The sequence below is a fragment of the Brassica rapa genome, chromosome A09 (assembly GCF_000309985.2).
Source record: "Brassica rapa cultivar Chiifu-401-42 chromosome A09, CAAS_Brap_v3.01, whole genome shotgun sequence".
NCBI lineage: Eukaryota > Viridiplantae > Streptophyta > Magnoliopsida > Brassicales > Brassicaceae > Brassica > Brassica rapa.
The window spans coordinates 24,872,016-24,885,939 of NC_024803.2; the positions used below are offsets into that span (position 1 = coordinate 24,872,016).

General features: G+C 35.4%; 2 protein-coding genes across 2 annotated transcripts; one reads left to right on the plus strand and one right to left on the minus strand.

Moving 5' to 3' along the window:
- The first annotated feature begins 3,590 nt into the window (after positions 1-3,590).
- On the plus strand, positions 3,591-4,520 carry LOC103848636 (high mobility group nucleosome-binding domain-containing protein 5). The gene is made up of 3 exons (XM_009125506.1): positions 3,591-3,900; positions 3,949-4,131; positions 4,213-4,520. Exons 1-3 carry the CDS (start codon positions 3,591-3,593, stop codon positions 4,518-4,520), a joined length of 801 nt encoding a protein of 266 aa, XP_009123754.1.
- Positions 4,521-5,588: 1,068 nt separating this feature from the next.
- Positions 5,589-6,934, minus strand: LOC117127779. Its single transcript, XM_033278440.1, has 4 exons — positions 6,712-6,934; positions 6,359-6,606; positions 5,848-6,280; positions 5,589-5,749 (listed from the first exon to the last, which is right to left on the minus strand). The coding sequence occupies exons 1-4, from the start codon at positions 6,932-6,934 to the stop codon at positions 5,589-5,591; spliced, it is 1,065 nt and encodes a 354-aa protein (XP_033134331.1).
- Between the last annotated feature and the right edge of the window lie 6,990 nt (positions 6,935-13,924).

The following is a 13,924-nucleotide window of genomic DNA, read 5'->3' on the forward strand; positions in this document are numbered from 1 at the left end:
AACGGATAACGAATAGAATCAAAATTTATGAACATTTTGCTCAACTTTATCCGTAAACAATAAATGTAATATATATATATTTTTTTTTGGCTTTTGATTCGTTATCTATTTTTATTCGAACCGAAAAATCTAGAGTTTTATTGGAACCATGTATGTGAGTTTTATATTAAAAACGCAAAATACATTGTGTGAACACATTTATGAATATAGTGTGAACGCGTTAGCATATTTATTATCAAATTATTGTGAGGCTGCCACGTGTCTATTATAGTGTAAATGCATTTATTACGATGTTTCTCGGGATATCAAAGGAAGCTGAACCTGCTCTTAGAAGAAGAGTCTTCAAGCTCAGCCGAAGCTGATATCATTGGACAAGTTCCTAAAGCCCACGCGAATCCGGAAAAGGTAACCCAAACCCCAACTGTCGCTCCTCCTCTTCCTTTGTTACCACAACATTCAACGTTTATGTAGGATCAAATGCTGGGAAGGGACAAAAGGGTTCAACGAAAACTATTATGGACCCATGTGTATTTTTGTTTAAAAATTAAAAAAAAAAAGAAAACTATTATGGACCCATGTGTATTTTTGTTTAAAAATTAAAAAAAAATAAAACGAAAATAGGAGAAAAAGACTAAGTAACCAAGAAACTTCAACTTATTTACAAACCTAATCACCGAAATCCATTAACCCGACCCGACCCAACTTGAAAATCCTAAATTTCCAATTTCATCTTTCCCCACTCACGATTTCAAACTCTCTTTTCCATAACCACCACGATTTCAAACCCCCATCTCTAATCAAACTTAGATTCAAGCACAATCATCTCTAAACAACAATATCCATCTCCAATTTCGTATCCAATTTCGTGTGTGCAATGTCGCCAAAAACTCGGCTCGCCGAGATGAAAGAAAAAGCGGAAGCGTCGGAGAAGAAGAAGAACGCCGATGTGAAAAGAAGAAAAGTAGCGGCAGCGAAAAGGAGAGCCGCCATTAAGAAAAAGAGAGAAGCGGCAAAGAGGAGTGAAACCACAGAGAAGAAGAGGAAGCGAGACAGTGGTCTGGACGGTGGGTCCTCGTCGAATCCAACCAAGAGGACTTGGAACCGTGTGAGAGAAACCGCAGCATCTCCACCGGAACATCAAGGCGTTCATGCCCCCCCACACCAGCAGCAGAATTGCCTTCTCAGGGCGATAGCGAGGGTACACCACGCCCAGTGATTCCAAGTCAGCCACAAAAATCGCCAACACCAACTCATGCAGCGAGTGAGGCTGAGAATCAACAACAACCTCGAGTAACCTCAGCTCTTCCACAAAGAGTCCTTCACATCGTGTAGACGAGCAGACGGTGAGGAGATTGGATCTAACAACAGAGATTCAAACGCACCTGAGGTTGCCGTTGATAATGACGCTCCAAGAACGGTAAACAAGTCAATTTAAAATGGTTTTAGAATTATTTATGATAGGATTGAACTAAGAAATATGTAGTAATTATATAAGTAGTGTAACTAGCACAACTAAAAGAATAAAACTAGTTCAACTGGTAATAATATGTTGTAAACAGAATCAATATAACTAGTATAACTAGTACAACCACACTTCTTATAAATAATATAACTGGTACAACTATCAAAAGTATAATTAGTTTAACTAATACACCTGAGTATTGAATAACTAGTACAACTAAAAGAATGAAACTAGTTCAACTGGTAATAATATGTTGTAAAACAAAATCAATGGAACTAGTATAACTAGTACAACCACACTTCTTATAACTAATATAACTGGTATAACTATGAAAAGTATAATTAGTCTTACTAATACAACTGAGTATTGAATTACTAGTACAACTAAAATAATGAAACTAGTTCAACAGGTAATAATATGTTGTAAACAGATACAAGATAACTAGTAAAATCTTTTTTTATAAGTAATATAACTGGTACAACTACGCTTCTTATACGTAGTCCTACTGGTATAACTAGAGAAGTATTTTGTATAACTATTTAATGAGATGGTGTTATCGTTGTATAACTAGGGTTGCTGGTAGAACTAGTAATATTAGTTTTCATTTAATTAGTGTAACTGGTACAACTAAGTGATTTTGTGCTGTATCACTCAGTTATTTATTCAGTGTATTTTGTTTGTGTTTTTCAGGTTGAGAGGGATGATATGACCGTAGATGCTGCCAGACCTGCTGGTTTTTTCTTCAAATCGAGTGACTATGGAAAGGGTTGCAAGCTCTCCTCAAGGTGCCATCAACACGATTTTCTGAAGACGATTAAAAAGTTAGAGGCCTCAGAGAAGAGTTGGTTTGAGGATCATCCTCAGTTCAAGCATATATTCCACATGGATTGTACCCCAACAAGAAAAGTGATGGGATTGTGGATGTTGCTACTTCGTACTATGCATACAGGAAAGGGTCGACAAGCTTCGTTTGGGGTAAACGGTGTTCCAATTAGATACTCCATCAGGGAACATAGCCCTCCTCTCTGGTTTATACTGCCACTCATATCCAGAAAACTATCCGAGCATAGGGAGCATGAAGTTTGCGAGAAAGTATTTTAAGGTAAAGAAGACAAAGGATGGGAAGGAAAAGGGTCTGCAAGTGGCAGAAGCGGATGTCTTAGAGAAACTTCAGAAGATGAAGTTTGATGGTAGTGGCGATCGTCTGAGGATGGCGGTTCTTTACTTTTTGGCTAGAGTTTTAAGAGGAAGGTCAAAAGGAGGATACTTCATTGAGTATTTCATTCTCCAAGCAGCAGAAGATCTGGAGTTTTGCACCGAATTTCCATGGGGCCGTTACACATTTGATGATTGCATGAAGGAGATTTTTCATGTGAGGGATTAGTTTCGTGATGGGATCCAATAGAAGGCACAATGGGTATTTCCTGGGTTTATCAACCCTTTGGAGGTATATGAATTGTATTTTTCATAAGTATATTTGTTATAATATAACTAATGTGATTGTGTGAAATGATGTGCAGATATTAGCATTTGAATGTATCCCTGTCCTTAGAGATAGATTCAGAGATCATGTTCAAAACTGTCCTGATGGTTGTCCAAGAATGTGCAAATGGAAGTTCAAGAGGACCGGAACAACAGAATTTCCACTTGACATGATTTATCGGACGCTAGGAAACACAAAGGTAAAAGCTTATAATTTTTTTTAAAGTGTTGTTTATGTCATTTTCTTCAAGTTCATAGTTAATTAAATATGTAATTTGTTGTTGGTCATATTTCAGGAGATTATCAGTATTTTGGAACCACAAGGATATGAAGCAGACCTTTTGTATGAAATAATGGATGAAGGGACTTATGAAGACTTGGAGCTGACAGATGATTCGGATACGCCAGACATAGTTGTTGACAGTTGGAACAAGATTCTACTAGAACCAGGGAGTAAAATTTTCTGGCCGGATCTATTTGAGATGGATGTGAGAACCCGAGAGAACAAGAGCAAGCAGAAGGCAAGGCAGGAGGTGAGGCAGGGGGTGAGGCAGGGGGTGAGGCAGGGGGCGAGGCAGGAGTTGAGGCAGGGGGCGAGGCAGATCGTGAGAGTTTAAGAGAATTAGAGTTGAAGTTGAACAAAAGAATGGACGATGGATTTGCATTGAGAGACGAAACAATTCGTCTTCTAGCAGTAAGAGTGAAGGAGTTGGAACAAGACAAGATTCAGAGAGAAAGTTGGCCATTCCAGTTTGGTGAAGCTGAAACCGGATATGCTTCCGGAGGGAGAAGAAGAGATAAGGATGGTGATGAAGAGGCTAAGATGCATGGTGATAAGGAGGGTGATGAAGAGACTGAGATGAATGGTGATAAGGAGGGTGATAAAGAGACTGAGAAGCATGGTGATAAGGAGGGTGATGAAGAGGCTGAGAAGCAGTGTTTGGATGATTATGAGGGTGATAAGGAGGGCGAGGACAATGGTGACTAGGATGGTGATGAGGCAGAGGCTGAGAAGGATGGTGACAAACAGATTGAGGCAGAGGCTGAGAAGGATGGTGATGAGGCAGAGGCTGAGAAAGATGAAGAGAAACAGATAGAGGCAGAGGCTGAGAAGGATGGTGATGAGGTAGATGCTGAGAAAGATGGTGAGAAACAGATTGGGGCAGAGGCTGAGAAGTTGATGCAAGGTAAGTCATGATAACATATAAGTTCAAATTATATTTTAAATGATGATGATCTAAGTCATGATGTATTTTTGTTCAATGTAGATACTGAAGAGAGATTTGATGATGATGGAGATGAGCAATCTACACTTCAAATTATGGCAGACACTGCAGATAGATTTGAGAAGGCTGCTGCGGAAAAAGCTGCTGCGGACAAGACCAATGAGGTTGTAGATGATGATGATGCTTTGGAGAAGGAAGGTGAGGTTGGAGTTTATGTTGCTTTAGAGGAGGCAGCTTCGGTTGGAGTTGATGATGCTTTAAAGGAGGCAGCTTCGGTTGGAGTTGATGAGATGCCAAAGAGGGTGTCCAAGCGTTCTCATTTGTTGAGGTCTCCTTTTACGCCAAACTGATTTGGAGAAGTGCTAAACTATGTTGTTGTTTTTGGAATTTGTATGTGTTTGTTTTAAAACCTAAATCCAAACTTGTATGTGTGTGTTTTAAAACCTAAAACTTGTATGTGTGTGTTTTAAAACCTAAAACTTGTATATGTGTGCGTTTTAAAACCTAAATCCAAACTTGTATGTGTGTAATTGATTTGGTGGTTGAATAGGTTGCATTTACAGGTGGGAAACTAGAACAAGTAAAACTGCATCAACTATGCCCAAAAATATAAAATTAGTACAACTAGAAAACTTAGTACAACTAGTGTTGAATTAAAACATTTAGGACTTATCTGGGAATCTACTTATCTGAAACACATTATGCACACAAAGTTATATTAGTTATTTAGTTATACTGGTTTCTACAAAGTTGTACTTGTTTATTAGTTATACTGGCCTACACAAAGTTGTACTAGTTATTCAGTTATACTAGTTTGTACAGAGTTGTACTTTGGCAGTGAAACCTGAAAATATTAGTTATACCAAAGAAAAAAATTCTATTATCTAAGTTGTACCATTTATTTATGTTTACATTTATTTGCTCGGATACAATGAAAGCATCACTATTGTTTAAATACTTGTCACGTATGTTTTACAAAAAATATGTGGACAAACAAGTAAACAAACCTTAAAAGTATAAGGTATCACAAGCAAACTGTTGTGATGGAGTTAGAAATAAAAAAAAAAAATCCAATACAAAACACAAATAAACCTATCCAAACACTTAAAAATTAGACTATTTGATTATTTTATTAATAGGGAAAGCCCAAAAGAATATTTAAATTTCAGAACATGCATAGTTGTACTAGTTATACTAGTAGAGCCTATTTTAGTAAACTAGACATAGTTGTACTAGTTATACCAGTAGAACCTATTTTAGTTTTACTAGTTGTAATAGTATGACAACACATAAAAATGAGTGTTATGTTTATGAAGTTTTACCTGATTGAAACAACACAGTGCATAAATAAATTCTACAACACATAAATAAGTTCCACAACACATAAGCAAGTTCCATAACAAGTTAACAAGTAAGACTCATTCATCATTTCCTTCGTTGTCACCTCCCTCGTCCCCATTTCCCTTGATGCCACTGCTGTCACTGCTGTTACTACCACCGCTATTGCTATCACTGCCACTTTCTTCGTTTTCACCAATCAATGGTGGAAACTTCTTCTTTCTCTTACTCCTATATTCTCCTGCAGACGGGAATCTAGTAACTTGTAGTCTTCCTTTTTTTTCTCTACCTACGGAGAGAATACAACCTGAGATCGAATTTCCTCAGGAATTTCAGAACTTTCCCATGTTGAATGATGAGGCACTGGATATATTGTCCTGTAATATGCCAAAGTCCACTGCTCCATCCAGTAATACCTAGAACAATAATGTTCAACCATTTCTCCACGCGCCATGATGGCAGCAAGTGCATGCACACAAGGATACCGATCAATATCAAAATACCTACAATAGCATGTTCTGTTGCTCAAATCAACCAAATAACCATGACCATCCTCGCCAAGCACATTGTAGTGACCTTCAAATGTATTTAGCTCGGTCACCTTCAACTTTTTAGCCGTAGGATATATGTGATGCAATATCCCATGCACATGTGGGATTAGTATCTGCCTCTCTGGTACGCGTAGAGATAATAGACGGTATTTGTTGAACCATTCTGTTATCTTTTCCACGATCACATCAAGCATTGGCAACAACGCATATTTCCTTGGTTCCTTCAAAACATCATTGATAGATTCAACAGTGTTGGTTGTGTCTATGTTTTACCTTTCTCTCAGAAATTTACATCTTGCCCATTTTGTCTCATGAACACTGTCATCTATATACTCGGCTGCTTGAGGATACATTTTCCTGAAATCGTTGTAGCATTTTCTGAAGTCCACCTCACTGTAAATACCAGCAATATCTCTAAATGTTTTTGGCAACCCCTTTCTTGTTAACATTGCTGCAAGCTTCGCTGACATTATTAGACAAGTGATAATTGCAATATCCATGGATCGCCAATGATACCTCGTGTACTTTCTTGATGATGCTTTGGTTTCTATCAGTACAAAATACAAACTGAGGATCAAAGTTTCTTGATGATGCTTTGGTATCAAAGTTTTTAATATAGTTAAAACCCACTCTCAGCTTGCATTTTTCTCACCATCTACTACCGCAAAAGCAAGGGGATAATGATAATGATCTGGATCTTGAGCAGTGGCAATGAGAAGCACTCCTTTGTACACACCCTTCAGGTGAGTTCCATACATTATTATCACTTGCCTCATCGCCTTGAACCCTTCGATGCAAGCTCCGAGCGCAAAGAACATATAGTTAAACTGGTTCTTCTCATCCACTTCTAATCGTGTAATGGTATCAGGATTCATCCTTTGTAACATGTGCAAGTAAGATGGCAGCCTAGCAAAACTCTCCTCCGGGTTACCACGCAAATCACTCAAAGCTTTATTTTTCCCTCTCAAAGCCGTAGAATATTAAACTTTAACACCCAGTCTGTTACCAAATCTATGAGAGTCTTTGGATCCGGAGTCTTGTATTTGCCGGGATAATCCGAGTGCACCACTGATGCGACCAAGCTTGGCGTGCCTCTTTTCTTCTTCTTCATGACACTTGCATCTCCACGAGAGCACATATGCATCTTTCTATACGTTCTGATAGAGAAAAAATCAGATCTGCATCCAGCCCCACGACATTTCAATATGTAAACCCGAGGATTCGACTTCTTTATATCAACCTGAAAACAATTGGAATGCACACCTTTGTCCACTAAATCCCTCACTTCTTCTCTAGTCGCAAATTCTTGATGAAAACTAATATCAATGCCATCATCCCACTCTGAATTGACAACAGGAGGTTCAACTACTGTAACAGCCAGCAACTCCTCCCTATCATCCATTTCATCACCCTCTTCACTGATTTTCTCATGCTCAAACTCATCCTCCTGAATACGAGGAACAATTTCCAACTCTCCAACTCCAACCATGCCATCATTAGCTCTGGCATCACTCAGATTTTCCTCATTCATAGAAAACATCTCGTTGCTCTGATTTTCTGCGACGATTTCCTTAAGCTCCACACGCAAGACACTACGTCAGTTTTTCTTATCTACCTTCATTAAATATCCTAAAACATCTTCATCATCCAAGATATAACAAGGCCTCTTATTATTCAATACCAGCGGAAAGTAACTCAACTGAAGCTTCGTCTCAACTACATCGATCTTCATTTTCTTGGCTATTCTATCAAGCAACTGAGAATAAGTAATCTCCTCATATCTTCCTTTCATCACTAGTGTAGAAATATGTTGCTCTTCACCATGTTCAAAATGTATCACCACAGACCCATTACTATCCATAGTTTCTGAAAATGACTAAAAACCAACATTATCATTTATTAGCTAGTTCAGTTATACTAATATTATCAATTAGACTAGTTTACATGTAACAGTAGTTATCAGTTATACTAGTAAGACCAGTTATACTATGTCAACTTTGCACATGACTAATATAAGTTATACGAGTGGTACCAAAACTATCTATTCAATGTGTTACTCCAAGTTTTAACAGGTTTACTAGTGGTATGTTTCGGATGAACAATATCAGTAATACTAGTTCTGCCAGTTTTGCTACTTTCCATTTTACTAGAGTTGTACCTATTGTACCATAGACAAAAACGATTTATTCTACAATATCATGCTTCATACTTTAACCAAATTATATTAAACTTTATAATCTGTCTCATATCGTTAACACACAGTTTATATGACTAAACTGAAACAAACAACAATAAAGAGAGAAAGAGAAACAGAAGAGAGAGAGAGAGAGAGAGAGAAACATAATAGAGAGAGAGAGAGAAGGAGAGAGTTTACACTTATCAACCGATTTCAGAACTAAGGACGACGTACATGACCCGTTTCACGGCGTCCTAACCTGTCAAAAATCCCCAAGAAACAGAGGTGAAGGTTTGTGGATGAAAAGTTGAAGAAGAAAGCTTTTGTTGGTGAGGAGAATGAATTTCCGTGGTAGTTGAGTATGGTTGTAGGAGAAATGAAGAAGAAGAAAAAGGATTAATGCATCTGTGGGACCCAGGCAAGAGAGAAGGGTTTGGATGTGAGATCCGAAGGCCAAGATTAAAACAAAGACAGAAGATCTGACGGCTCAAGAGAGATTTTCATTAATGGCATTCTGGTAAATATTGATCTCTTTTCTTCTAATTATCCGACGGCTCACATTATATCCCATAGAATTCTGATCCAAGGGTTCATATTGATTTCATTAATGGGGCAAATTGTCATTAACCACTCTCTTGTCCTATGGGAGATTACTTTAGGTGGTGCCAGATTTTTTTTCATCCTTTTGTCCCATAGTAGATTAAAGTCCGTTTATGTACCATGTAAAAATTGCAGCTCACATGTTCACCAACTCCAATATATTTGATTGTCTCAGCCCATGTTCATGTGTTGATGCTACTAAAAGATAAGATTGAAATGTTTTATAAAAGGATGAATGACGTTGTATTTGTTTCCCAAATGGAAAAAGATATTGAAAGTTAAAAGTTTGATTCATCAAGGTTTTCATTTGGGTTTCACATAGTACCATAGTTATAAATGATTCTACGGATCCTTTCTCATTCCTTTGTTGAGCATCTCACATTAAGTCACACTGAAACTTTCATCAACAAACAATCTTATGTGAAAAACTCAATTTGAGTTAATCATGTCAATATAGTTGCTCTTCAGATTCATTAATGAGCTTCTTCTCAATTATCCCCAATTTCTATAATAATAAAACATAATTTTCTTTCTCTTCAGCCCTCCACATCACCATGAAGCAGCGGGCGAATTATGCCACGTGGCATGTCAACAAATTCCCAGTCTTCGGATGCTTTAAGTCCTTGGGCTTATGTTTTGCATTTGTTATAAAAAACTTTCCTATGGGACAATTATATGTAATACCTTTTTGACTTAACCTCCATCTTCTTCAACGCCGGCTTCTTTGTCGTTTAGATTTCCTTCTTCATCCTCTTCATCTGTTTTGTTATCTGAATCGTCACCTGGTGTAAGGAGCTTAACATATATTCTCCCACTAGCTTAAGCTTGCTTTTTTCCGAAAAGAAAAAATACATCACCAATGTGACTTCCCCTCTCTCACTCCATCTTTGTCGTCTAGCCATTGGAAATCTTAATATCCCTAAACTAAAACCCTTAAGAAACTATGGGCCATGGCTTTGGAAAGATTCAAATCCATCGCACTACGAACTGTGGTACAATCATCATTCGAAACCCTAATGCACCCACACAACAGTTCACGTCTATATCTTTTGGTTCCTTTTCTAACTAATTATGTACGTCCAAACATAATTGTTTGCAGATTCGTGGAACCCTTACTTTCCTCCATGAAGGAGCTAGAAGATGTTCTGAGGTAAATCTATTAAACATAAAAATTTTGGTGCATAATTATGAAGTTGAGGCTAAATCAAGGTCTGTTGAATTTGATTACAAATATTCAGGTTCAGAGGTCTCGGTTACACTAGAAATTAAGATGATAAATATGAGATTTGTTCGATTTTGGAGAAGTTCCCCAACGCTTACAAATACTCCAATTTGTGAGAATAACTCTTTTTCACTAAGAAAACGTCTTACACTGCAAGTTGACAACTTCAAACTCGTAATTTCATATACAACCCTTTAGATTGTCCCTAAGTTTGTTAATTCTTATTGCTTAACAGAAATTATTTTCGCAGATTCCTTCGATGGGTTTCCCACGGGAACAAGCCAGGAAAGATAACTCTATTATGGGCTTGACATCATGGACTTTTCTGAAGAAGATTCTCTTATAGGTAAGCCTTGCCGATGATATTAACTCACTTGAAGCAGAAACAAGAAGAATGGGCTAGCTGTCACTCTGATTTCAGGAAAGTATGGGCTTAAGTATATGCTAATAACCATTACAAATCACTATATCATCGAAGCTTCTATCTCAAGCAGCAGGACTCCAAGAATATGAACACAAAAGGTATGTTTTCTGACAGTTTATCACTCTAAATATAAGTTCATTTTACACACTTAGATTAGGTTGAAGTTATATAGAAGAATGCTTTATATAAGGGCCTCATGATTGCTGAAGGATAGATGATGAAGCAAATAGAATGTCTTTGTATCACTTAAAGTGCAAATTTGCATCCGAGTAAAGTTGTCACTGAAACTATAAAGAAATTATAATATAAACTTAAATACAATAAGCAAAGATGTAGATATCATAATGTATCTATATGTGATGTAGCCAAACTATATACAAATATATGATTGATTTTATTTACTAACAAAAAGATATGATTACGATAGAAATTTTGAATATGCATATATTATTAGTTAACTGATTGTTAGCATTAAATATTAATGTAATTGTTTTATTATAATTAATTTCCAGTGGCATAATCTGTAAATACTTTCAAAAATCAAGGTAACCGCAGAAAAGGGTATTGTGCTATAATAGTATAGATTATGCATTAGTTACCGAGATAATAACATCTTCAACCAATAATTTACTTAAAAGACATATATTCTTTGTCAGAAGAGAAAATATCCAAATATAACCTACTAATTAAAATTTAAAATCATGACACTGTTATTTAATTTTATCAATAAATCTAAATTGTTATTTAAAAATCAATTTTGTTTTTTTCTTATATTTTCTCTATGATTTGAGTGAACTATTAGTTTTAATAAACATTTTAGCAATTTAGCTGATGATTTGTCGTTTTTCATGATTTAGAATTTCACTTATGTATTATAAGATTAAATATTAAATATTAAATAAATATTAGTACTCAGAAGATGTGGAATATAATCAATTTAAATTTAATATTCCAGAAATATAAATCAATTATCACTAAATTTATTACATTTAGAAGAAAAACAATTGCTTCAAATTACTTGAAATTTTCGCTTTTCAATGTAAAATTTATTTGTTTTTATGCAAATGACTTTTTATATTTTGCAGATTACTTTTTATTGGTTACAATATGGCTAGTTAGTTAGATAGTTAATGATGTTTTTGTAAAGAAAATATAGAAATTAAATATTTTTATTAAAAGGTTTACCCAACTTCAAAATGTTACTCTTTCCATTTCATAAAACGTTTCACTTAGACATTTTACACATATTACAAAAAATTATTGAAATTCATTTATGTTGTAATTAATTACATATATTTAACCAATAGTATTTGATATACATAATTTTATTTTTTAAATCAATGCATTTTCAATTAATATTATGATGAAAATAATTATAAATTGTAATTAAATTCTACAACTATAGTTTTCATGTAGCGAAAAAAATGTCAAAGTGAATTAAAAAAAACAAACAGAGAGAGTATATAACAAACAAAAACAGAGGAATCCTCTATCTTTTACAGTGGAAATTTTAGATTTTTACAATAATCAAATCAGTACAGGTAATCCTGAAATAAAATAATTACAAAATCTATCCAGATTCTAATTCATAAATTATTCAAAATAATTTGAGACCAATCATCTATTTAAGTTTCATATATAATTTAAACTTAAACTAATTATTTTGATACAGAGCTCCAAAAATATCTCATCAGTGGCATAAAAATAGAGTAGTCAACATTGTAATAAGTAGGTATGGGCGTTTGGGTACCCATACGGGTTCGAATAAGATTTTTAGGTTTTTAGGTTTCTTGTTTCACCCTCCTAGGTCCCATACTAAACTTTTATTTGTACGTATCGGATTCGGATAATAATACTTTTGTTTCAGTTATATTTTGTATTACATCCTAAAACTGGTAAAGTAATCATATATCATTCAGTTTCGGGGTTTTTTGTTCAGTTTGGGTTATACTGAAGTAAAAAACATTATAAAAATCTAAAAATAGGAAACTTAATGTTTTGATTAAAAAAATCTAAACTGCACCAATTCCAAAATAGCAACATTCCACTAAGAAAAAGTATCCAAAGCACATCAAATCCGAAAAATAACATTCCATAAGAAAAAAGCATCAAAACATATAAAATCCGAAAATACAACAAAAGAAAATCAGCATAGTTGTAGAAAGATAAGCACAAAAGCATATGAAAATCTTGTGATAACACTACACCATTTGATAAACACTAGCACTTGACAATCTTCTATTTCTGTCAAACAGAGTGACAACAAAAGATGTTTAAAATGAAGCCATAAACAAAAATCATAGACTATTTGTAAACAGAATATCAACAATAGACATTACCTTATGCAGACCCGTGAACTGAATCAGCAAATTCTGATGCAAAGACAAAAAAAGCAGGTCACTATCAACTAACAAACACATATAAGAAGCAAAAAAAAACGTAAACAAGCAAACTGAAGATACATCTCTTTCAAATTTCTCAAGTTCTTCAATACCATCAAGGATTTGTGCATTAGTAAGCACTCTTGGGTCAAATTTGAATGTCTTTTTACAACACCTTAACCATGTAGGGTGTAAGGCATCCTAGATGGCTCGATTATCCTCCCACTTGTACTGAAGGCACTCTCACATGCAACAGAAGAAACTTGTAAGGCCAAAACATCTTTAGCGATCTGTGACAAAATCGAGAACATGATACAATTTCTCTTCTAGAAAGAAAGAGCATTGTACTCTACACCAAGCATCATATCTGGATTTTCAACAGCTTCTTTCAAGTATATATCCAGTACATCACGCTTGTCTTTCAGTCCTATCTCACTTAACTTATCCTTATACCTTCGGTCATCCTCTTATAACCTAAATCATCATCAACTGCTTCCATAGTAACGGTTGAATCTACTGAGAGGCTTGTGTACTGGGTTTTTTAGATTCATCAGATTGCCCTCTTTGACTCTTCATATCTCTCATTGTCCTCCTTGAACAAACTACGAAGAACACTAATCACATAGTCTTACATCTCCTTACCTTCCAAGCTGTCCTGCCCATAAAACTCATCAAAACACATGCTTGTGAAATTCATCTTCTTCGTTAGATCAAATATTATCGCCAGCTAAGAAATCCAAAAGAACCTTAGAAATTGTCTGACCTTTGTGATCAGTAACTGTGTTTGAACTCATTGAGCTTCTTCAGTCGCCAACAAGCATAAACGTGATGGGAAGTGACAACCATGTAACAGTACTTGTGATCAAGCCAAACACAGAAGGAAGAAACACATAAAGATCAATCGAAACACAAGAGGCAAAAACCATAGAAAAATGGAAATTAAAGTCTTTACACATTGTAGTCAGAAAAAACATTGTGCTTATTAGCTTTAAACCATTTCTTCATAAATGGATTCCTCTGCACATATAGCTCAACAATGTCTCTTGTTTATGTCCTTCTTGA

Coding starts and splice junctions, on each gene's coding strand:
- LOC103848636 (XM_009125506.1), top strand. CDS start 3,591: ATGGACGATGGATTTGCATTGAGAGACGAAACAATTCGTCTTCTAGCA. Junction 3,901..3,948: donor GTGTTTGGATGATTATGAGG/GTGATAAGGAGG, acceptor GTGATGAGGCAG/AGGCTGAGAAGGATGGTGAC. Junction 4,132..4,212: donor GGCTGAGAAGTTGATGCAAG/GTAAGTCATGAT, acceptor TGTTCAATGTAG/ATACTGAAGAGAGATTTGAT.
- LOC117127779 (XM_033278440.1), bottom strand. CDS start 6,934: ATGAATCCTGATACCATTACACGATTAGAAGTGGATGAGAAGAACCAG. Junction 6,281..6,358: donor GTGTTCATGAGACAAAATGG/GCAAGATGTAAA, acceptor GATGTTTTGAAG/GAACCAAGGAAATATGCGTT. Junction 5,750..5,847: donor TCATCATTCAACATGGGAAA/GTTCTGAAATTC, acceptor TCCCGTCTGCAG/GAGAATATAGGAGTAAGAGA.